The sequence below is a fragment of the Lepisosteus oculatus genome, chromosome 12 (assembly GCF_040954835.1).
Source record: "Lepisosteus oculatus isolate fLepOcu1 chromosome 12, fLepOcu1.hap2, whole genome shotgun sequence".
Classification (NCBI taxonomy): Eukaryota; Metazoa; Chordata; class Actinopteri; order Semionotiformes; family Lepisosteidae; genus Lepisosteus; species Lepisosteus oculatus.
This window is the reverse complement of record NC_090707.1, coordinates 5,861,074-5,883,624: the sequence shown is the minus strand read 5'-3', so window position 1 is coordinate 5,883,624 and position 22,551 is coordinate 5,861,074. Positions and strand designations below refer to the sequence as shown.

The window sequence follows — 22,551 nt, the reverse complement described above, 5'->3', positions numbered from 1 at the left end:
AAAAAGAAGCAAAACATTAGGCAAAGTATGCAGTTCATCTCATATCTGAATCCTGTTTTCTGTTTAATGGCATTCGAAAGTAATTTGTGTTAGATTATAGTTGTTATAATCTCTTTTTTTTTTCAGCTGTCACATCTCAACTAAATACGATTAGAAACTGTGGTTTGTACATTCCTCTTGAATTGCATCCTTGATAATGGACCAAAAGCCAGCACTTTGAGGCCTTATAATTCAGCTTATATAAGCTATGTAGCCTTGCAATCGCCACTTTAAAATGAGATGTCACAGAAGGAGGCTTGGATGTAACCAAAGGAAAGGAATGAAAAGAAACCAGATCACCTGCAGTGAAACGTGAGGGCTGAGGTGTTTGAATTATGGGTAAGTGCTCCAGGTTGGCATCGTTGCAGTGGTCAAGTCCTCATTGTAGACACTGCTGTTTACTTCAAGAGAGATGATTTACTCCAGTTGCTCTTGTCCACTCAACTGTATAAGCGGGAAACACCGTTGTCTGGGGGATATCCATGCGATGGAAATGTGTCCAGTCCCACGCTCTCTAGTCCAATGAATGCTACAAAAACCTAGATGAGCTGTGGCCTTATGAGCTGCTGTGGCTCAAGAATGGGCTTTACTCTAAGTTGGAAGACACCAGATTAAAACTAAATAAGTAGCTAAATGCATCATTGATTTGACTGAAATACAGTCATCGAACCTACTGCACCATTTCTCTGTTTCTCATTGCTACTATCCCTGTACTAAAACTCTCACTCTCAGACAAATGACCTTAAATGTGACTCATGATGTTGGCTTTTAAAACCTAACCACGTCCATACACAGTTACCACCTTCTCACAATCGTTTATCACCTTCCCTTACAGTTCAGTGGTTCTTTTCCTTTTTAATTAACTAAAGACTTGTACATAATTAAAGAAATTATACCGAGAGAAATGATAAGGAGTGATGATCAGCGGGGTCCACTAGTTGCTCTATTTACCCCATGCCTTTTTACTTCCAGTTAATTGATTTTAATTAACACCTCTGGTGGAGTGACACCAAGATGAGCGCATACATGGGCACACTAGTGGAAATGGTAACCCAGTACTGTAAGGTAAATTGGTATGAAATCATTATACCCTTCCAAAGACCCTGACATAAAAAAATACAACAAAGTGCCCCCCGATGATCTGCAGGTCAACAGGACCCACACTAAAACCAGCTATCCTTTGATCTGCTTCCTCTTTGCACACACAAACCATCTGTCACTCAGTCAGCTGAGGCACTTTGGTTTTCTATTTTTTGCATTTTTTTAATTACCCAGGAGCATGATGGGAAATTCCGTGAGTCAATGCCTCAGACAAAACAGATGTTCAGATAGAAGCTCAATGTGCGTCAAATAAAGTTTTAAATAGGCTAAATGGGCACTGTCACATTTTAACCCACAAGGCACCTTTTCGGCTCTTTTTCTGTTCTGGATGGTTTGATTCAATTCTACATTTCAATCCAAAGTGAAACACATTTGCTCATGTCAGCACAGCCTCTGGTGGCCATGAGTGCATACTGTATGTCAGAGCAGCTCAACCATTCGCCTCACCTGGGCACTGCTGTAGGCAGGCTAGAGGTGAGAAACCAAGGATCAGCAACAAAAGACGCTGAAATATCCTCTTTATGCTCCAGAGCACAATTTAAAGCTTATTGATAGTGAATATGAGAATTTGGACCTGGAACTGTCAGTGACTTACTTACTCTGCACAAAGACAAACAATAATGGCTTTCAATCTTTACAGGCACCTTTCATTAGTACCACTGACACACCAATTAATGGCACAAAGGAATCTCAATAGTAATATTATCCTAAATGCTACATAATAATTCCTCACCTGTTTTTTTTTGTCTGTGTTCCCAGGTTCATTTAATCTTTTTCAGCTCCAAACATGTGGCATCCCATTGTAAAAGAAACTGGAGATGTGATGCTTTTTTTTCTTCAGGGTTCTGTAAGTACCTTCTTGGGAGAACAACAAGCTAAAACATTCCAGTGAAATTGGTTTCAGACTCTTCAGAAAGATTACAAATTGTGCTCCAAGCATTCTTAATCTCTTGCAGTTTACAGAAACTAAACCAGAGGACCATTAAGCTCTCCCCATAAACTCTAGGGACACGTCACCATAATTCCAAATGTGCTCTAATACAACCTTCAGCAACATAAACTGCAACTGAGGGTTGCAAATGGAGAATATAGGAATGGGAACATTAAGTGTTTACAGAACTGAATGAAGTAACCAACAGGAATAAATTAGAAAACTAGCATTCTTACATTCTAACCCCATTATCCAATTCAGGGTTGCAAGTGAGCCAGAGCCTATACTGGCGAGTAACGGGCACCATGTGGAATATGCGCTGGACAGGATAGCAGTCCACCACAGGGAAGACAGCATTATTACTTAATTTCGATCATTTAAGATAAGCATACATGTAGCATTCTCTACATTGTTAGTATGAATAATAAATGCTTCATCAATTTAAAATTAAACACCAAAATAATTAGTTATTCAATTTCTGCAAGTCCAAAAAAGTCTCACTTTACAGCTTTTCACTTCGTGGTAATTAGTCTTTTCTAGGGGGACTAGTTCAGATGTAGACAGACCATCTATTTCAGGAATAATACACATGCTTATATATTATAAACAAGTATTGTAACATAACTCAAGTATGAAAAGCAATCAATTATATTTAGTCCTACAAGCAGCACAGACACATATTTTGGAGGTCATAACATTATCTGGTTCTTTTATAGCCTTCACAGTTGTGATATTAACAAACACAGTGTTCCCACACTAAAACATGTTGTTACTAAGCAATGCATTACCAATCATACTAAGAAGATGTCTCGGGTTATCTGAGAGATGCTTTTAACTACAAGGAGAACCACTCACACCACAGTGCTACATTTAATAAAAACAGTAACAAACAAGTGAAGGCCATTCAGTCCAACAAAGCGCTTTGTGTGTTAGAATCTTATCCAGCCATTCCTTTGAGGAAGTCAGAATGGTGTTCTAGTCATTTCGTAGGGTATCAAATGTTCAATGCAACTGTGTTGGTTTTACTATTTTTTGTGTGTGTGCATGTTTTAGATTTATTCTGTATTTCTGATTTCCAAATAGGGTTAACCGTCACGGCAACCGTATTTTGATGATGGGGCAGCCTGTTTTGTAATCATTTGCAGATACCTGAATTCACGGAGATTTTTATGACATTGAACGACATTTCACTCTTTTGTGAGATTACACAAACTCAGTTCAAAACGATAATAATTTGGGCATCACAGTGGGAAACTTTACATTTATCTAATTCTGCTATTTCTTGGCGTTTCTTCTTTGTTTTTTTCATCAAAGAATCTAATTTATTTTGGTAATCTGAGATGGCAGCTGAAACAGCATTGACTCGTACTGTTATCTGGTTTTCTCATTCATTGGTGCTTTTTTCTCCAGGCAATTTTTCATCAGCCCCCATGTCTTCCCTAAGAACAGCAAGCTCTTGTCAAGGTGATGATTTAAAAAATATTTGTCCGTCACAACGCTATAAATCCCATAGTAATAGAATAAACTATATCAGCTGTTCAAATTATTTAAATAAAAACTACAACTGATTGCTGGACACTGCCAATCAATGTTCAGTGACCAAAATAATACACACATAAACAAAAAACATATAATGGAAAAGCTTTAATCTGTTAAAGTTTACACATTTAAATTCATGCTTTAAATGTCTTTTTAAGGACTAGTTTAAGAAGCTCTCTTTGAGAACCTTTTTTTTTGTATTCTGTTTAAGAAGATAAGAAAGGTTATAAACCAGGGGGGCCTTTTGGCCCAACAAGCTTGTTTGTATACCAGTAGCTAATTGATCTAAGGATCTCATTCCCAGCCACCTCTTGAAAGAAGCCAGGGAATCAGATTGAAAAAAACAACTAGTATCCAAAACCAATATACATATATGGAGCATTAAAAGTTATCATTTTACAACTGCACCAATTACACAAAGCTATTATAAGGAAAAAGATCAAATGTTTGTACACCTATTGCAAAATAAGATTATTGTCCAGGCACGACACAGGTAAATCCATTATTCCGTCAACATGAGCCAAGTGAGGATCAATAAGGGGTCGACTAGGAAATTCACAGTGCAATGTGGCCACTTGTGGAAGCACATCAAGCTATGCAGCCGCGATGAGTGCTTTGTCTTGTGGGACCCTGGTCCATTCTTCTCTCAAGGCTTGACAAGAACGTGTCTGCTCACTCGTCTCTGTGCTCTCGCTGTCACATCGGCTCTCACCCCATCTGACACATTGGCGCATCCACACCACAGCTGTCATGTTCCCATCTTACAAGTAAGGTGTTCTTACCTGAACACCAAGTGAGGTCCCAGTACTCGGTCTATGTACGGTAGTTGTATGCTGACAGCTTGCTGTCAATCACTATAAATTCTGTAGTTACTAGGCATTCCTGCCCAGACCAGCACACATAGACCATCCCATCAACTGACCTGTTGCTCATTGCTACTAAGACACAATAGTCTGCAGGTCTGTGCCACGCTCACTGAGATCCATCACAGTGTTCTGGACAAAACCCAGAGAGTACACCTATTGTTCATGATCAATGAATCAAACATGGTGTTAGGAACATTAAATCAATATCCAAATTGCATACCCTTAATTTTTCTAAAACCCATCCCTCCAACCATTTTCTTACCCCTTTATCCAATACAGAGCCTATCCCAGCAAGCAAAGGGTGCGGGGCAATACACTGTATACCCCGGACGAGACGCCCATCCATCACAGGGACTCAGACGCACTCACGCACGCATTCACACCAGGGCCAGTTTACCCAGAAGCCAAATCAGCCACCAGTATGTTTCTGGACTCTGTAGAAACCGAAGAACCTGGAAGAAGCCCGCAGTAGGGAGAACAGAAATCCACACAGATACTGTAGCACAACCAGGATTTGGATCAAGAGCCCCAGTGCAGTGATACAGGAATGCTACCCAACATGCCAATAACTCATTATTATCTATGCACAGAGTATGTAAGACTTCCATTTAGCATCCATTTCAACATTAGCAAGTTTAAATCACTAACCAAAAAACAGACTTTTTTTTCACTGGGATCCTCAAGCACCTTTGCAAATGGTATAGATTCTGAAATGAGTGACATTGCATCTCCAACATACTGCAGGTTGCAGCACACAAGGCCTTGTATCGCTTGCCAAATACAGTCGTTTTTTTCCCCCTTTGGACATGCTAAACTATTCAAACACTTTTCAGCAGTGCAATGTATCATTTCCAGCACAGAGCTGCCCCATTGCTATTGTGGCTAGGTAGAAAACTCGGCTGAGGACTAAATAAGCTGAAGTCTGTATGACAGCAGGACAGCCTTAAAACAACAAAAAAAAAAAAACAAATATTATTCTCACTTTAGGACAAAAGCCAAAAAAGAACACTTTGTGTTGAAGAAGTATGTATAATCCCTGTTGTAAAGCATATTTGAGTTGGTGGCCCTAGTCTGCAGTGAAAGAAAATTCTGCTGCAATAATTTGACTGAGAACTTACATTATACTGCACGTTAGCTTCTTACAGGAGTATACAGGAGAACGTGAGAAGCATTTTTCCATCACTTTTATTAAAATGGCAATTACACTTAATTCAAATGAGGCCAATAACCTTTTAAATCTAGAGATTAGTAAATTGCTTATCTTTGAATTGAAATGGGCATTTTAAGATTAGTCATTACTTTCAGCACATTCCTTAGTTAATAATTTGCCCATTTTCCTGATCCCAATAGCATTAAGGGCTTTGCGATTCTCCCTCCCCCAAACAGCCTCAAAGGGACGGTATTTTTTTGTGGAACAAAACACACTGCAAGAGCAGACAACAGCTCGCCTTAGAAGCGGTATCTTCATGTTGAAAACTAGTAATTTTACATAATACATCAATCAGAAAATTACAGCGCACGCGGCATTTATAATAAGTATTAAAAATTTAAAAAGCTGTAATCAATAATTCAGTAAATAGAGTTAGTTTTCTGCACACTATAACACAGCAACAGTCCTTCTGTCTTGGTGCTGTCGTCAAGTTGCCGGCTTTCTCGGCAACTCTTGACTGCTTTAGCCCGCTCCCTTGAGATTAGTTATCGGTACCGTTTAAATTCTGCACGCAAATGCAGGCCTGACACGGGCCCGAACAGATTTACTGAGAGGAACTGTTGTGTACACAGCATAAAAGTCTGCTTTTAATTAGATAAGCTTACTGTATGTGCATTGCATATAAATAACCCTATCTTTCAGACGCGCTTCGTAGCTTGTAAACGTACACATTCCCTTTGACATGTTTTACAGAATTGTACCATCATCACATACGGTAAAACATCCTTCGCGTGAAATCAAGTGCAAGTAAATCTAGTGGCACGACACTTTAAAGGGATTAGAATCAATTGATAAATTGAATGACAACCAGACAATTACAATAGTCTCTACCATGAGCTCACAGCACCATCTCTGGCAGTATAAACTCCCTTATCCCCGGAGATAACTAATTATTCATTGACCTGACTGCTGACAGTATATTCTTTGGGTGACTAATTGATATAATGATGACGTGCATCACATCTGCTGAATCATGTATTGTAATTCTTCCTAACGACTCGAATATGTGCCGTATAAGCTAAAAGGCAAATAGTACCAAATGGTTAGTTAAGACTCTACTCGTTAAAGATGCAACCACGCAAGCTCCGCTGTTTAATTCTGAAAACCAGCTTTTTCATAAGGTCAAGGAACTTCGGTCTACGACTACCTTCACACTAGTGCTAAATACACGAGGGCACTGTTTTTTCGAGCCACACAGTACAACAGTCAAATCCTATCTTTAACCCCTCGATGGGTAGCTTATATTGGCACGCCGGCATCACTTTTAATGTGTGTTACGAACATTTCAATCAATTCTTTTTTCCACAAGCGGTTTCTCAAAAGCCGCCGGACCTAATGCGTTCATCAGCGGATCTACAAGACTCCCGTCACATCTGGCAAATCTGGACATCAGCAATGACATTGAGATCTGAAATGTTTATCTGAAGAACGACGACACTTTTACTTCTGGCACGGCACAGTCAATTGGTTATCGGGTCCGAAGACTAAAGTTTGCATGGCGTTTCACAGCCTACACGGCTATTGAAATTATTTACCTGCTCTTGCTGCTGGCTTCCTCTTTGGTTATGTTGCTCCTTGGTTGCTGTCATTGTGAAATCGGGGATTTACAACTTCTTTAGTCTTATTTTCCTAACTGCAGAGGATGCATTCCACTCGGACGAGCGCTTGGCTCCGTGCGGCACTGTTGGCAGCGCAGCCGCCGAGTTATCGCAAGCAAAATCTTGAACTGGAGGCAGACAGAAATGGAACTGTCACGATTCGGAGAAGTCTAGGAGACTGCGGAGATACCTGAAGGTTGTGATTCACATTCTGCAAAAGCACAACCTACATAGGTACAAGCCTACAGCTGATAATGGCACCCAACCAGCAGGCTTAAATGCCTTGTGATTTTTTTTCTCCCCCCTCTCTTGCTCTGTCTGAGCCGACAGGAAGCGGTCAGGATCCCAACTGGTCTCTACTGCAGCGTCCCTATGATCCGCACATCTGGGGCAAAATCAAATTGTCAAATTCAGTTCGTTTCCCTCCTTGGAAGGAAGAGACCATTGTTCAGACAGCACGGGGGGGGGGGGAGGCACAAAATGCCTAATATACTGGAGGTTTAGATTATTTTCCCCTTATTTCATTTACGGTGTGTTAAAATAACTAAAAAAGAAAATAAAATATCCCTCAAGACAGTACATCGAAACTTCAGCGCATTTTCCTGTATAAATACTGAGCGGAAAGAAAAAACAAAATGTACTGTAGGTCTTCGTGTTCAGTTGTATTACAATTGTACGATTGTAAATATAGTTGGGACAGATCGGGAACTGGCCAAGGTGCTGAAACCTAGGCAACAGTGTCCCTTCTTATTTTTACCGGAAGAAAATTGCGGGACCATACAGTTTTTGCTCCACAAATAAGTTAAATTCTGTAAATATAGCGTAGATAACAAATGTGAAGAAGATCTTTCATAAGTTCGTGATGCCACCGACCTAAATTTAATAACTGAAAATCTCGCAAAATACTGGAGCTGGGTACAGCACATGAGACTCACTGGTGTGACGTTTCAGAGAATAAAAGCAAATACGCATGGCGTTCTCTGTTTTTCATTTTTAAATGCACAAATAGAAAATAATACAACATTCGTTGTAAAATTGCAAAGAGCTAGTTTTGGACCGTTTGACCTATTCTACCACGGAACAACCACGCACACCAACATCTGCTCACAGAGTTTCATTTTCTGAAATCAGCTGCTAACACGTTCATGAAACCAGGAGTCAAGTCATATACAGAAGGAATTTTAAAAATGATTTTCAGTAAGTATAGTTTACCGGATAAAGTTAAGGTGAAGTAAAGACGACAGAATTAGTCAACGTATTTGTAACATAATACTGTACTAGGGCATGCTTCTGTCTGTTAGGAGATTTCACAACGTCTGTACAAAAGCTGTATTATAGTCACTATAGAAACGGTGATCTCCTTTAAGTTTCAAAACTCACTTTTCAGACTGTTTTTCATTCCGAAGAACAACAGGAAAGATACAGGGAAATTCAACATTAAAGAAAAGAAAATAATAATGTTATGCTTAAAACAGAAGAACGTGAAACAGATCCTATGGGTGCCAGGGGTGACTGTTTGTATTCTACTGTTGAAAAAAGAAATAAGGGAAGGACTAAACCTAGGCAGTATCGTGCAAGAAAAACTGCTAAGTGGAAAACAACGAAAGAAAAAAAAGCAATAGAACATATTTTACAAATTCACAAACTATTAGCATAACAGTCATTCTAATCTCCAATGGTGACAATACTTGTATTGTGGTGCTACCATTTGAATTACAATGCTTAATCTTCATGCAATCATTTTAGGGTCACACAAACTGAGACTGGAAAAAAACAGATTCAAAAGGTCAAATAAGAATGTGAGCTCAGCTGTGAAGAGACGAAGACTGAATTCTGTCAGAGGAGAAACATAGCTGCTGTAAATTCAGGGATCATTGCTGGTATTATCATAAATCCTACTTAACCTTTAGCTCTAGTCTGTATAGCAGCAAAAGCAGATGTTTCAGAAAGGAAAAGTAATAACAATCCAGACACTGTGCACAGGATTCGATTTTAATTAACAGCTTGACATACCAATAATAATGTTAAAACTGAAACTCAGATCTCTTTCACTCATTTCAAGCATTTTTTAAGACTAACAAACAACATGAAAGATTCAAATATTTTTCTAGAAACATAACCTTTCCTGAACCCTCAAAAAGCACTATTAAAAAGCACATGCAGTATTTTCTACAGAGAACTTTTTTCTATTATAATTTCAGCAAAATAATCATTCTGTCCAATCATGTTTTAAAAAGGTGGATATAAATGTATGAAGGTTAATGCACAGAGACATTAATCATTTTAATCTATAGTGGTTTTGTTAAAAAAACAGTTATAATGGAGTGCATTTAACAACATGTACACTGTACATTAGACCTCATCGCTATGATCAATAATTAAAGTTAGTATTATAAGGTGTACACATTGTACTTGCTTTCAAACTATTGTGGTAATTAAAATAACACACTTTTAGATTAGGACATTCAAAAAGAATATTGACCTCTGCTGCATTTTTGCATTGATCAGTTGACCTATGATTTTCAGTGTTAAGTTTGGGCCAGAATTACTTAAAATGTATTTTAGTCTATAATTGTGTACATTTGAGTAAGACAAAAGCAGTTTATGAAAAAGGTAGTTTAAAATTTCAATGAGTAATTATTAGTATCATCTGATCTTACCTAATGTCTGTACTTTGGGTACCAAAACCAGATACCGAAATTATCCAAAATGCCTCACAGAGTGCAGTACTGTACTGTATATCTAGACTAATTCAAAGTATTAAAAACCAAAATACAAACAGCAAATAATTAACAAATATATATATAGAAAAAAACATTAATGACTGTTTTAATAACCACTGTTCAGAAATATTTTTAGAAATAGAAGCATTACTACTTTTATCTCCTTATTTATCTTTATTTGAAAAATAAAATGCTGCAATCTTAGTACTGTAGCAAGGTTATTATAGGAATCACCAAAACTTTACACATTGAAGAACTGTTATATTTCCTTTGGCAGGTTTAATCATAACTCCGTATATAAAGTACATGAGGTGGGTGAGTTAAAGAAGCACCTGGAAAACCAAATGAGATAGATGGGCCGCTTTCAATGTAAATAATCTTCTGTTCTTATACTGCAAGGAAAGGTATAATTGTGTAACAAACTAATCTGTAGCATAGACAGGCCACTTAACGGAGTGACTAAAGGGAATATCTAATGCAGACAGTTAGTTCATATTTTATCATGTAATCTCCCATATAGCGGGGAGAACTCCACATTACTGCAGAGATAACAGCATCCAGGGAATGCATCCCATGAAAATAGAATTTTATTGTGTCTCTCCGTTGAATTCTTCCTCAGATCAGCTTCGGACTAAATCTTATGTTATCTGATCATGAAAATGAGAAAATTGCCCCTTGCTGTACACAGTATAGTCAAAGACATGTCTATTTATTCTCCTACATCAATGATGCTAAATAAGGAATATAATTAAGACTGAAGAATTATCCAACAATCCATTTTCTAACTGCTTTATGGGATACAAGGTCTCGGGAGACTCAGAGCCTGTCTGTGCAAGCAACAGTCACAAGACCAGCTACTGTACATCCAGGACAGGATGCCAGTTCATCACAGGACATGCACAGACACAAACATTTACAGTAACTCTCACACCAGAGCCAATTTTCTCAGAAGTCAATTAACCTACCACTGTGTCTTTGGACTGTAGGAGGAAACTAGATCACCCAGAGGAAACACACATGATCATGGGTAGAACATGCAGTCTCCATGGAGATAGAGCCCCAAGAACTTAACCCAGGGCCCCAGAGCTGTGAGACAGCAATGCTAACCACTGCTCCACTGTGCAGAACTGAGGGACTAAACAGAGATATTAAGATATAATATGTTTTACAAGGTATGTGCGTATAAAGTACGTACTGTATATTTAGCTACCTTACATGATTGCAATATTTACTAGAGCTCTCATTTTTTAACACATGCTTTGATTTAAATCACCTTCATTTGTTAGGTCACCTTAATTTCTTATTAGGTTTATAGTCATTGAGGATAATTTAATTGCTAGTATTTGTATATTTTAATCTTATAATCATAAGATAATAAAATCAGCTCTCAAAAACACATACAGTGGCACGTATCATGGTTGATCATGCTGCTTGTGGACTTTTCATTCATTTTTCAGATGTATTCATCATTTTAATATATATTCACTTACTTAGACTTTGAATGCAGTGTCAGATAACATTAACATTCTGACCTTTAACGGTACAGTGAAACCAATTTAATCCCTTCAGGTTAATGTTTTTATTGTCAAATTTGTGAATAAAAAATCCCATCTTCATCAACATTTATATTCTGGGGAAAGAAAAGAGAGCTGAAACAGCCCCAGGTATCTGTTTTGCTGATGTGTCTAGTGCTGATAAAGTATTAATTCCTCTATACAATTTAGCTTCACCTACTTCAATAAATCTACAATGCTGTGTTGTAGATAAAAGCTTCTGACTTTGTTCACAGAATGGTTTATAGTGTGAATAAAGTGCCATGGACAGCACTTAACTTCTGCAAAATGTTCTTAACAATTGCTAGTTCAATTTAATGATTCTTGAACTCATTTTAATTATATGAAGTTATTTACTGCTTAAACTGGGTAAACTGGTGTTACATGGTGCAATTTCTATTCAGTATTGTTGGCCATTTAACACATACAAATACTTAATTTCAGATACATCACTTTTTCTTTCAGGTACTGTACAGAAATGCAAATATTGACATCTAGATCTACAAAGCCTTTGATAATGTTTGGACACCCAAAAAAATGTTAGTGTATAAATCTTGATTTTGAACATATTGCCTAAGGCTTAAAATTCACACAAACTTCAAATGATTAGCTTTAAGCCTTGATCATAGTGTTGCGCAAATGTGCAGATAGTTACAGAAAAGATATTTGATTATACACTGTATGTGTGAAAATGTCTCTGAAAACCCAAGAAAAAAATGACAAATGTCAAGCAATTTTGTCCGTGCTGAAAAACACTCGCCTAAGTAGCTTAATATCTTTAAATCTGACATGTAATCCCTTTGCTTTCCAATTAAGAATGTTCTCCATATGCTCTAAAAACTTGAAATGATGCATAATGTACTTATTGTAAGGGTTTTTGAAAAAAAAACAGGATTACACTTTCTAATACACTTCTAGAAAAGTGTGCTTTAAGAAGTCAATTTCATTACCTTGTGTACATTTCTCCCCAAACCATTTAATGTAGTTCAGAACATATGTATAATCCTAACCCATTTCAATGTTAACGAACACTTCCTTATTTTATGAAAAGAAACACCATAAAATTGTAATTAGTTGGTTATACTATATATAGGTCCTACAATTTCACATTTCACATTCATGCAAATTAAAATACCATGGCTGTTTAATGTGAAATGTGGGTTCAAACTGTTGTGCTAGAAAAAAGACCCTCAGCTGAGAGTTTGTGTGTTGAAAGTTATCTTTATTCATATGCATATAGAAGTCTTGCCTAGTGTGGCACAAGACTTAAAAACCAACGTTTACAGTCCTCTTTTATATAGTGAACAAATAATACAATATACACTCCCACATGACTCTCTGTTTGCCTTATGGCTATATATGATCATTCTAAAAAGCCGACCATTACATAAATATTCTTTACTGCTGGCTTGCGTGACAAGCTGAAGCTGAATTTGTTCCAGGAGAGGTCACTCGGTCATTTCCCTGAGAATCATGTCAGCTGTGCATAAAGACATCATGTGGCTATGTTATCTTTTGAGACCAGATAAGTAAAAAGATACATAGTTAACAAGATATAATACAAACTTTTAGTAAAAAACTTTTAGTTAATTCCCTCAAAACCAAAGTACAGTAGGGAGATTCCCAAGTCCTCCACAAAGAGCTGTAGCTGAATGGACAGGTGTACTGCATGTAAAGAGCTGTAGCTGAATGTACAGGAGTACTGCATGTAAAGAGCTGTAGCTGAATGTACACGAGTACTGCATGTAAAGAGCTGTAGCTGAATGTACAGGAGTACTGCATGTAAAGAGCTGTAGCTGAATGTACACGAGTACTGCATGTAAAGAGCTGTAGCTGAATGTACACGAGTACTGCATGTAAAGAGCTGTAGCTGAATGTACAGGAGTACTGCATGTAAAGAGCTGTAGCTGAATGTACAGGAGTACTGCATGTAAAGAGCTGTAGCTGAATGTACAGGAGTACTGCATGTAAAGAGCTGTAGCTGAATGTACAGGAGTACTGCATGTAAAGAGCTGTAGCTGAATGTACAGGAGTACTGCATGTAAAGAGCTGTAGCTGAATGTACAGGAGTACTGCATGTAAAGAGCTGTAGCTGAATGGACAGGTGTACTGCATGTAAAGAGCTGTAGCTGAATGTACAGGAGTACTGCATGTAAAGAGCTGTAGCTGAATGTACAGGAGTACTGCATGTAAAGAGCTGTAGTTGAATGTACAGGTGTACTGCATGTAAAGAGCTGTAGCTGAATGTACAGGTGTACTGCATGTAAAAAGCTTGAGATGTACAGTAGGATGTCCAAGTGCTACAGGGGACCAGTTCAATTTTCTTAGTAACTTCAGCCTCTGCCAGCTTTCAGGATTTGTGGTGTGAGAGTCGGCAGATGGACTGTCAGCCTGATATTTTGGAGGATGTAGGATGGCAGCCTCATCACTGGGGCAGGCTGAATAGAACATTTAACCATCATTAAAATTCACTAAGACTGGTAACATGTGATACACCTTTCATGAAGCATTATTTGAAGCTGTTTTACAATGCAACAATCAACAAAAGAGACATACATACACAAAATTAGGACAGTAAATGACCAGATACCTGTGGAACCTTTTTTCTTGTTTTGCTTTCCTCGGCAATGATAGCAGTCCAAATCACAGTCTTTAAGTCACTGTCTATCATTGGGTATAACATTACAGTTTCAATATTACTGTCAAATGTCCTTTTAACTAATAACACTTTTGGGTTGACAGGACTAAAAAGATTTTTGAAAGAGCCGCTGCTTCTAACCACTTTATGGATATCACAGTTTTTTCACACGCCTCCAGAACATAGTGGAAGTACTGCATGTAAATCTCTTCTTTTTGGAGCTGTCTCATTTGTTTGCTAATGAAGCCTTACTTAGATGTTGGTAACCTGAGTTGTGTGTTCTTTATGTTGTTGTTTCAAGACTGTTATGCCTTTGTCTTAACAATGAGCACTCTAGGGGAATCAATGACAGACATTTCTTCAACTTGTTAGCTTCTAGGTATCTAAAGATATACCAGGCTGACTTGTGGGAGGTAACAACCAATTAAACAGATGATGATTTAATCTAACAAACCCACAAGCCAGATGGTGTTGTGTACAGTTCTCCAAAGACAACTATTCATGAAAAGTCTATAGGTGTTAAAAAAATAATTTTCAAGTTACGCAACCAGTGAGATACAGTATATCATTGGCAGTAATGAAGAACTTGATTTCTGTAATAAAACTTAATTTATAATTCTTCATATTAAACATTTCCAAAACATATCTAAATGTAACTGAGAAAAAAATCATAAATGGAAACAAATGTATCCAACTACACCAAAGCACCTACTGTACAACTATCATTTAAAAATACAGACCACAATTAATTAAAAGTTGCCAAAACATTGCATTTATTTTATTAGAACTATTTCAGCAACCATAAAAGGGGGTATTTAGTCATTCGGGCATGTGGAAATTCATTGCAGACACCTATAATTATAGACATGATTGTTTTATCATTTCAAGCATGAAAATGACTGTAGAATAAATATACAGTTTCAGAATGTTTGTGAGACCACATGTATTGTAGAGGAAGAAGCTGTTTGTTGTTTTTATTTTGTCTTTTTTGAAACAATGAAACACTGCTTACTCTTCCACCCTATGGTATACTAACAGTCAGGCACTAGTAATAATACAATATTTCATACAGAATTTTTAAAAGCAACCATCTAAAAGTACACTAAGAATTGCTCTTGTTCTGATTAACACAGAGCTACCAACATCAGCCAAAACACTAAATTCTTCCTGGAGCCAGAAAAACATCCCACAGTACGAAGTATCTTTAAAGAACCTATTTCTGGAATTTACATCTCCCCACATTACTTTTCATTCGGCTAGTAACTTCTCTCTCGATTAAGCTACTCTAGAAAGTACCACTGCCTTGTCTCATCGCACTGACTTGATAAAGGAGGCAGCTCTACATGGCCTATATTTCTGCTAACTGGTACCCCCTGCATTTTTGACACAGTACCTATTAAAGATGATTCAGTGTGCATGAACATTTCTCACACCATTGATTTTCCAAGTGAGCATCAGTTAATTATATGCAATTACAGTCATGTATGAACTACCAGGGTGGCTTCACAGACCTCAAGAAGGCGGTACATTATGATAGCCATTCAGCATATTTGATGCGATTAAATATTTATTTTTTAATGTATTTTATATTTGAAGACTGCAGCTGCTCCCCAGAAGCAATTACTGTGTTTTTTTGGTTCCGACAGGAGAACACACCTCCTGATGAGAGATTAGCAATTAAAACTTTCAAACTCCAAAGATTCTGATAATTTAACATCCTCGGAAAGCTCATGAGTTTGAAACTTTTTTTTCCCCCAAAAACCTCTAAGATGTCCACCCACCACTTTTAAGTGAAGCAGTTTTCTACAAAAAGTACTTGCTTCAAAGACTCAAGACCTCAATCCTTGTAATTAAAGTTCTTGCCTTCAGTTCCAGATTTCAGAAACTTTTTGTATCTGTTAGTTCAGTGATGAGTGAAAAAGAACTTGATAACTACTCTTTGGACTTTTTTTCCCCAAGATTTATATGATTAACTTATTTAATGAGGCAGAAAGGAGGTCTCATGCATAGCTCTTAGTCACACTACGTGCTGTACTGAATAAGAAGTAATTGCACATAAATCTCTTTGACTTTCCGATGCAACCCACTAACAGATACAAATTTGTTCCTCCAATTTCTTCAATAAACTGATTCATCTTTTGCAGTCTCTGTTCTAATTTTAGAAGTGCACACACTATTGTATAAAAATTGTCTACAAAAGCTAGTAGTATAACAAACCTTTAAACTACAGTATAAGATGAACTTGCCTCACTTTATTATTTCTTCTGTAATGCATTTGTTTAAAAAATGACATTTTTTAAACAAGTTTACATAAGTTTACATAAACTGGCTAATATAAATTAATCTTAAACTAACATATCCACAAAATAAGTATGTTTGAGTGACTTATGAATACAATACATACATGTCATATGTTACTTGAGATCAGAAATCATCATAAATATGAACATACCGTAGAAATGCCAATATATTAGTCACAGACTTGATGTAAGGACACTGACTAAAACATAAAAACTAAAACTAATTGTTATGACACGTTAATAAACCAGTGAAATGTTGTTAAATTAATAAATAATGTATTATAAGACATTTTAAAAATTACACTAAACTTGGCAAAAAGTAATAAGAGTCTGTTTTTCAATTACCGAATCTGTAAGTAGCACTGCTATGCAAAGTAATGGGAATGGGATGTTCCATGATCGATGAAACCAGATGACTGCAAAGCAGTAGCATGTTCTGTGCCTCGAAAAAGTACGTACATTCTAGTGATCTCACAGGAAGCCTTAGTGTGTATTAACATGTGTTACACAGCAGAAGCAAGAAACAAACCTGGCTCGTGTCAATTCAGAAAGACTCAGGGGTTTACCAGCAGTGGCTGATGGATATAAAATAACCCCAAAAGGATAAAGAAATCAGTATGGTTCTTAACATTCAGGACAAGAAGCAAGTATCAAACCAGCAGTCCCCTATCTCCACAGACACCTCAGAGCAATGTCCAATTTGTTTTAGGAAAATTAGCTACTGGGTATTAATCAACCTGCCACTAAGGGCTATAATCTATATTGATTGATAATAATTCAGTACTGCAGTATACAGTGCCTTGCAATAGCGTTCAGACCCTTGTACAGTTTTCACACTTTGTTGCTTTAAAGCCTGCTGTCATCACACTTTGAAGTACTGTAAGCAATTAACATCAGTTTTACTGTATACACAAACTATTCCACACATTAAAAGCAAGAAGTCTAAAATCTGTAAGACAGAAAAAGTCATAATTGTAAGAGAATTCAAATCCTTTACTGTAGAAAACCAAAATTAATTTAAGTGCAAAATATTACCTAATGAGCCACACAATTAGTTGAGCATCCTCTGTCTGTGTGTGATAATAAGAGTTTCAGAATAAATAAACCTATCTCTGTAAGATTCCCCTGTCAGCAAATTGAATATCAAGCACACATTCAACCACGAATACTAAGGAGCTTTCAAAACAACTCATGGGTAATGCTGTATAAAGGTACAAATCATGAAAAGAGTAAAAACATTTTAAAATTCTATTAATATAACTTTGAACATGGTGAAGTTGACACAGAGAGCACCCAGACATTGTCTAGACACTCTTCGACTCCACACACCTGAGTGCCCACTCTGCCTTCCTGCCTCCTCCACACTCCCAGCTTTTCTTCTCCCATGCATATAATCTCTGCCGACTTCCCTGTCTTTCTCACACCCAGAGAAGACTCCACAGCCAAAATGTTGTGTTTCCTTTCTTCTCTTTTCAGCACGGAACAAACCTTTTACCTGTTTCTAAAGAGGAAACTAGTTAGGGATGCAAGTGTGAATCCAAGAGTGACTGTGAAAGAGCTAGAGAGGTCAGTGGCTGAGATGGGAGATCTGTGCATCAGTCAACAATATCCCTGTCACTCCATAACGCTGGCCTATGTGGCAGAATGGAAAATTCATCTCAAATCCTGCAGGGGTTCGTAACAAAGCATCCAAATGACACTGCAAACATGTGCCAAAAGATTTTGTGGTTAGACTAGAGAGCTAGAATGTCTTGGTCTTAATGAGAAATGTTACATCTAATGCAATCCTAACATACAGTAGGTCATCACTCAATGCATATTGATGACAGTATTAGTATTAGTGGTGACAGTATTAGTTCTGCTTCTCATTTCTCATCAGAAAATAAAGACAATGGTCAGTCACAACTAAACATGCAGAGTTGTTAAATATAGAATAGCTCTAGCAGATAGACACAAAACCCACAGAAATGTGTTAAGGTCATGTAACAAAAGCATACTTTTTATTATTATTATTATTATTATTATTATTATTATTATTATTATTATTATTATTATTATTGTCAATCACTGTCATCATCAGGAAAAATGTGCTGGAAGTCATATGCAAAACTATATCTGAATATGAATGGTAGTGACAGTTGCACATAATGCATTTAAGTACTACATGAAGCGGCCTGATTTTACATTTATTTGATCTGGGTATTCCTGTTTAACAGATCTCAAGCTCTATTTTGAACACTGTGTTGTTCGAGCAGGGAAAGCAAAACCATTTGACTTGAGAATAATAGATCATTCTGCATTGCCTCAAGCTCTCTATGACATTAAGAATAAATGAGGTTTCATGGAGACATTATGCCTCTTTCTTTGATGCTACCTTTGCTCATTACCAATAAATAATGTAAACAAAACTCTGTGTGTTTTGTACCTGTATATGCTCACCTGTACAATCTTACAGAAATAGGACTAAAGAAGGAAGAATCAACACAAGCAACACTAATGAAAATTTGTACTCCAAAGAGAATATAACATCTGTTTTCAATTTTACTGTAAACTTTTCACATTGATTCACTTTTTTTTCAATTACAGTGGCACATTCCCAAGATTTCATATTTTATACTTTTTCACTATTTAATATTGTCCATTTAGTCCTGATCGTTTTCCAGAGCATTTTTATAATGGCTGCTACAGTACATTCATTGATCCTCCTCTGCCTACTGTAAATTGAGGTAAAGTACAGGAAACTGTCAACACCAATGCATTTAGTAGGTGGTTCTCACTCAGAAACTGTAATATACAGTAAATGTGCCAAAGCCTGATGTTTTGCTTTGTGTGACAAGACTAGGCTTTATTACAAATAATCCCTTAGCAGACAGAGAATATTGACATGACAACAACTTATTTACCTTCATAAGAGGCTCAAGAAAAAATTGAATGCAATATTCAGTGATTACAGACTGGATGGAAGAATCCTCACGTGTACTGACTCCCAGTACACCCTTTTTGCAAACTGGGAAGAGCACAAGCAACAATCAAGTGAAGATTCTGTCACACACTCAAGCCGAAAACCTTGTTCCAGAGAGTTATCGATCACCTTAATAGAGAAAACAGGTCATGAGTGAAAGATGTAACCAATGTTGGGGTCCTTTAAGCTCCAGACATTTCCTATAACAAGAGGAGTATAAATATAGAGTAGTGGGGGAGAATGGATGGTACTTTTGTCGTTCTGTTATTTTATTTTTTAAATATATATTGCAATTAAAGGCTGGTCACACAACTGCAGGAGCCTAGGTTTGAGTCTGCCATTGGTCATTTGTCTATGCGAAGTTTGCATGTTTCATCTATGTGAAATCCCCACGTTCTATTGATCTGGGCTGCACATGTTCTGGGCATGTGAAAATTGCATGTTCTATGTCAGATTTACCCTGTACTTTTGACAGGTGTCCCAGTGCCCAACCAGCTCTGAAAGACTTTACCCCAATGGACTGCCATCCCACCCTGGGCTTCCAGGATGGACTCCGGCTTTACCTGGACTCATACCGGGTGAAGTGGCTTCCTGATAATGGGGAAATGGATGGAAAATCAGGTTTATGAATTAATTATAATCATAAAACAGGAGCTACATAGAACAAAAACAATGAGGTACTGTATCTGTGTGTAAGAAAATTAAATCTCACCAATGCTATTTTTCTATTTGCTCAGTGCAAAAGTTGGAAAATAAATCAATGTTTCTCCTCTAACAGACTCCCGCACTGCTTCTCTCTGCATTAAATATTAAATAAGAAGTATCAGAGGATCAGCAAGACAAGATACACTTGAGGTTGCTCCAAGAATCTCTCTCCTGTGGTTTTCTTCGGCTGGTCTGTAACTAATGCCACCTTTCGTCACCTGGGCTGTATCTAAAGAAACCGTGGAAACAGAGAGGCTATGGGATAGATGCTCAGAGAAGACTCTAGCTCTCTTTTACATTTGGGAGAAAGCCCATCTATGTGTTGCTTCAAATAATACTGCAGGCTGTCGCATCCATCGTTACCCTGAAAAGTGTGGATTACCAGCACTTGTATAATGAAAGACAAACGTTAATAGAAATATTACACAAACTGCAAAAATTAGCTTTAGAATTAGGCAGGAAAAAACACTGAGAGAGCAGAGTTTTCACAAGCTAACAAAACTGATCCTTTTTAGTAGAGAACAGAGGAGGTTACAAAGGAACCTGATCGAAGTGTTCAACAACAAAACAGGAGAGTGTGTCTGGATCTATGTCATAGGAAACCAATTACACTGAAATAGAGTTTACGGCAGTTTTCAAACCTTCCTTTTCCTGCATGGAATTTGCACTTTGCTACGTATGGAAGGGTTTTAAAACTAAGCAACTAAAAATAACACTTCTGCAGAGTGTAATTAATGCATCATGACCAAATTAGTCTGGTCATGCTCTACTCCATGTTTAGACAATGTTTCAGGGTGCAGCCAAAATGTCACTATTTGCAATAATCAGATGTATCAGACAGATGTTCATAGTTTATTCTTAGGAATGTAGGATTACAGTGATCCTGCTCTGTTTTTTTTTCCTTGTAGCAACACTTCTCAACTCTACAAGATGTTATCTAATGCAATATATGATCTAGTTTACCAAATGGAGGCTGGGAGAGAAGCATAACTAGGTTCAGCTGTGTGACATCTGTCAGGAGCTTCTTCACATCAATGCAATTCTGTTCATTCAAGAGAGCTGCGGAGTCATCATGGGAAATACAATTCTCTTGCAGAAATAATCTAGCTCTCTCAGACCAGAACTCTCTAGGCAGGTGCCGGGTTTTTTTCTTTTCGTGTGTAAAGCATATAATGGATAGAAGGAGGCCAGTGGATGGAAAAAGGACTATAAGAACACTATTCAAAAATCTGCTAGAAGCTGCAAATTCATTTTTCCAACCACCAAAAAATAAAAATGCTTGTCATCGGCTGTTTCCCACAAGTGAAGACAGAAGTGCATTTAGCCTTGGGTTATCTAAGAGTAAAGAACATGAAAAGATGAAATAAGCAAAACTGATCAATAGTTAGCTTAAGCTGCCGCTAGATAACTTGTTTCTTATATTTATGTTCAAGTATGATAGTGGAAAATCTAAATAAAATAATACCTTGAGGTGAACAGAAATAATTAATCTCTTTAGAATCTCCTTTGACAAAGATGCTATCTTTACCACCTGATGGGCACCTCTACTGGCGGCCCTGTACTCAAACAATGTAAAGCCACACTAGAAATGTGCCCTTGGTCTTGAAGACATTGCAAGATCTGACCTCATAAAAGAGCTTTTTGTGCTTACATGATGAATACCACATTTGGTCAAGGAATACAGTTTGGTACTCAAACTACAGCAAAGAAATACAGCAAAGAATTAACACCTGATTGCAGCTGAAATGAGAGAAGAAAAAAAGCATTTCTTTGCTTTCAATCAATAAATCAACTGATAAATGAACCCAGAAGATAAATCTATTATGCTAATTTATAGAAGGACCTCCATGCATGCACAAAATTCTAACTTTTCCATACACCCAGAGAGTTCAGCTTGATTGAACAAAAATGTCTCATAATGTATAATGAAGAAATGCCCCTTAGCATAAAGAAATTATACGATAAAGGATGCACAAAGTACTTCATCATCAACAGTGCAAAGCTTGTTTTAAGACCACACTGAATACCTTCCGAGATCTAAGAAGGTACTAATCCATTCAATGCAGGAAAGGAAATGGTTCACTCTGTTCTCTGTGTTAGATGAAGTCTTGGCAGATCCAGGATAATGGGAGTTGTGTGATGCAGAATCCTGGTACTTGTCAAGTCTTTTGCTGCAGAGTTTTGAACGCGGTGAAGTTTAGATGTATTGTAGTATTTTTTATAAGTCCACTGGGAGGAACATTACCATAAACCAACACTGATGTGGCAAAAGCATCAGCCTTTTTATCAGGAAGGTTTTTCCTGGTAGTGAAGATCTTGTAGATACTTCACATTCTTGTATAAGTTTTACTTTTTCTACTTCCTTAATGGTTCTTTTGCTGTTGTA

General features: G+C 37.2%; 1 protein-coding gene across 2 annotated transcripts in view; it reads right to left on the bottom strand.

The window, feature by feature from the left end:
* LOC102691350 (inactive dipeptidyl peptidase 10) overlaps positions 1-22,551 on the bottom strand; it is a 214,304-nt gene that overhangs the window by 125,249 nt on the left and 66,504 nt on the right. Inside the window, exon 1 of one of the 2 annotated variants that reach the window (XM_015358664.2) lies at positions 7,222-7,683. The exons of the other annotated variant lie outside the window; for it this stretch is intronic. Coding sequence (XP_015214150.2) covers positions 7,222-7,275 — 54 coding nt within the window. The 5' untranslated portion in view covers positions 7,276-7,683. Of the gene's footprint in view, positions 1-7,221; positions 7,684-22,551 lie in introns of those variants that run through there. 2 annotated transcript variants of the gene reach the window in all.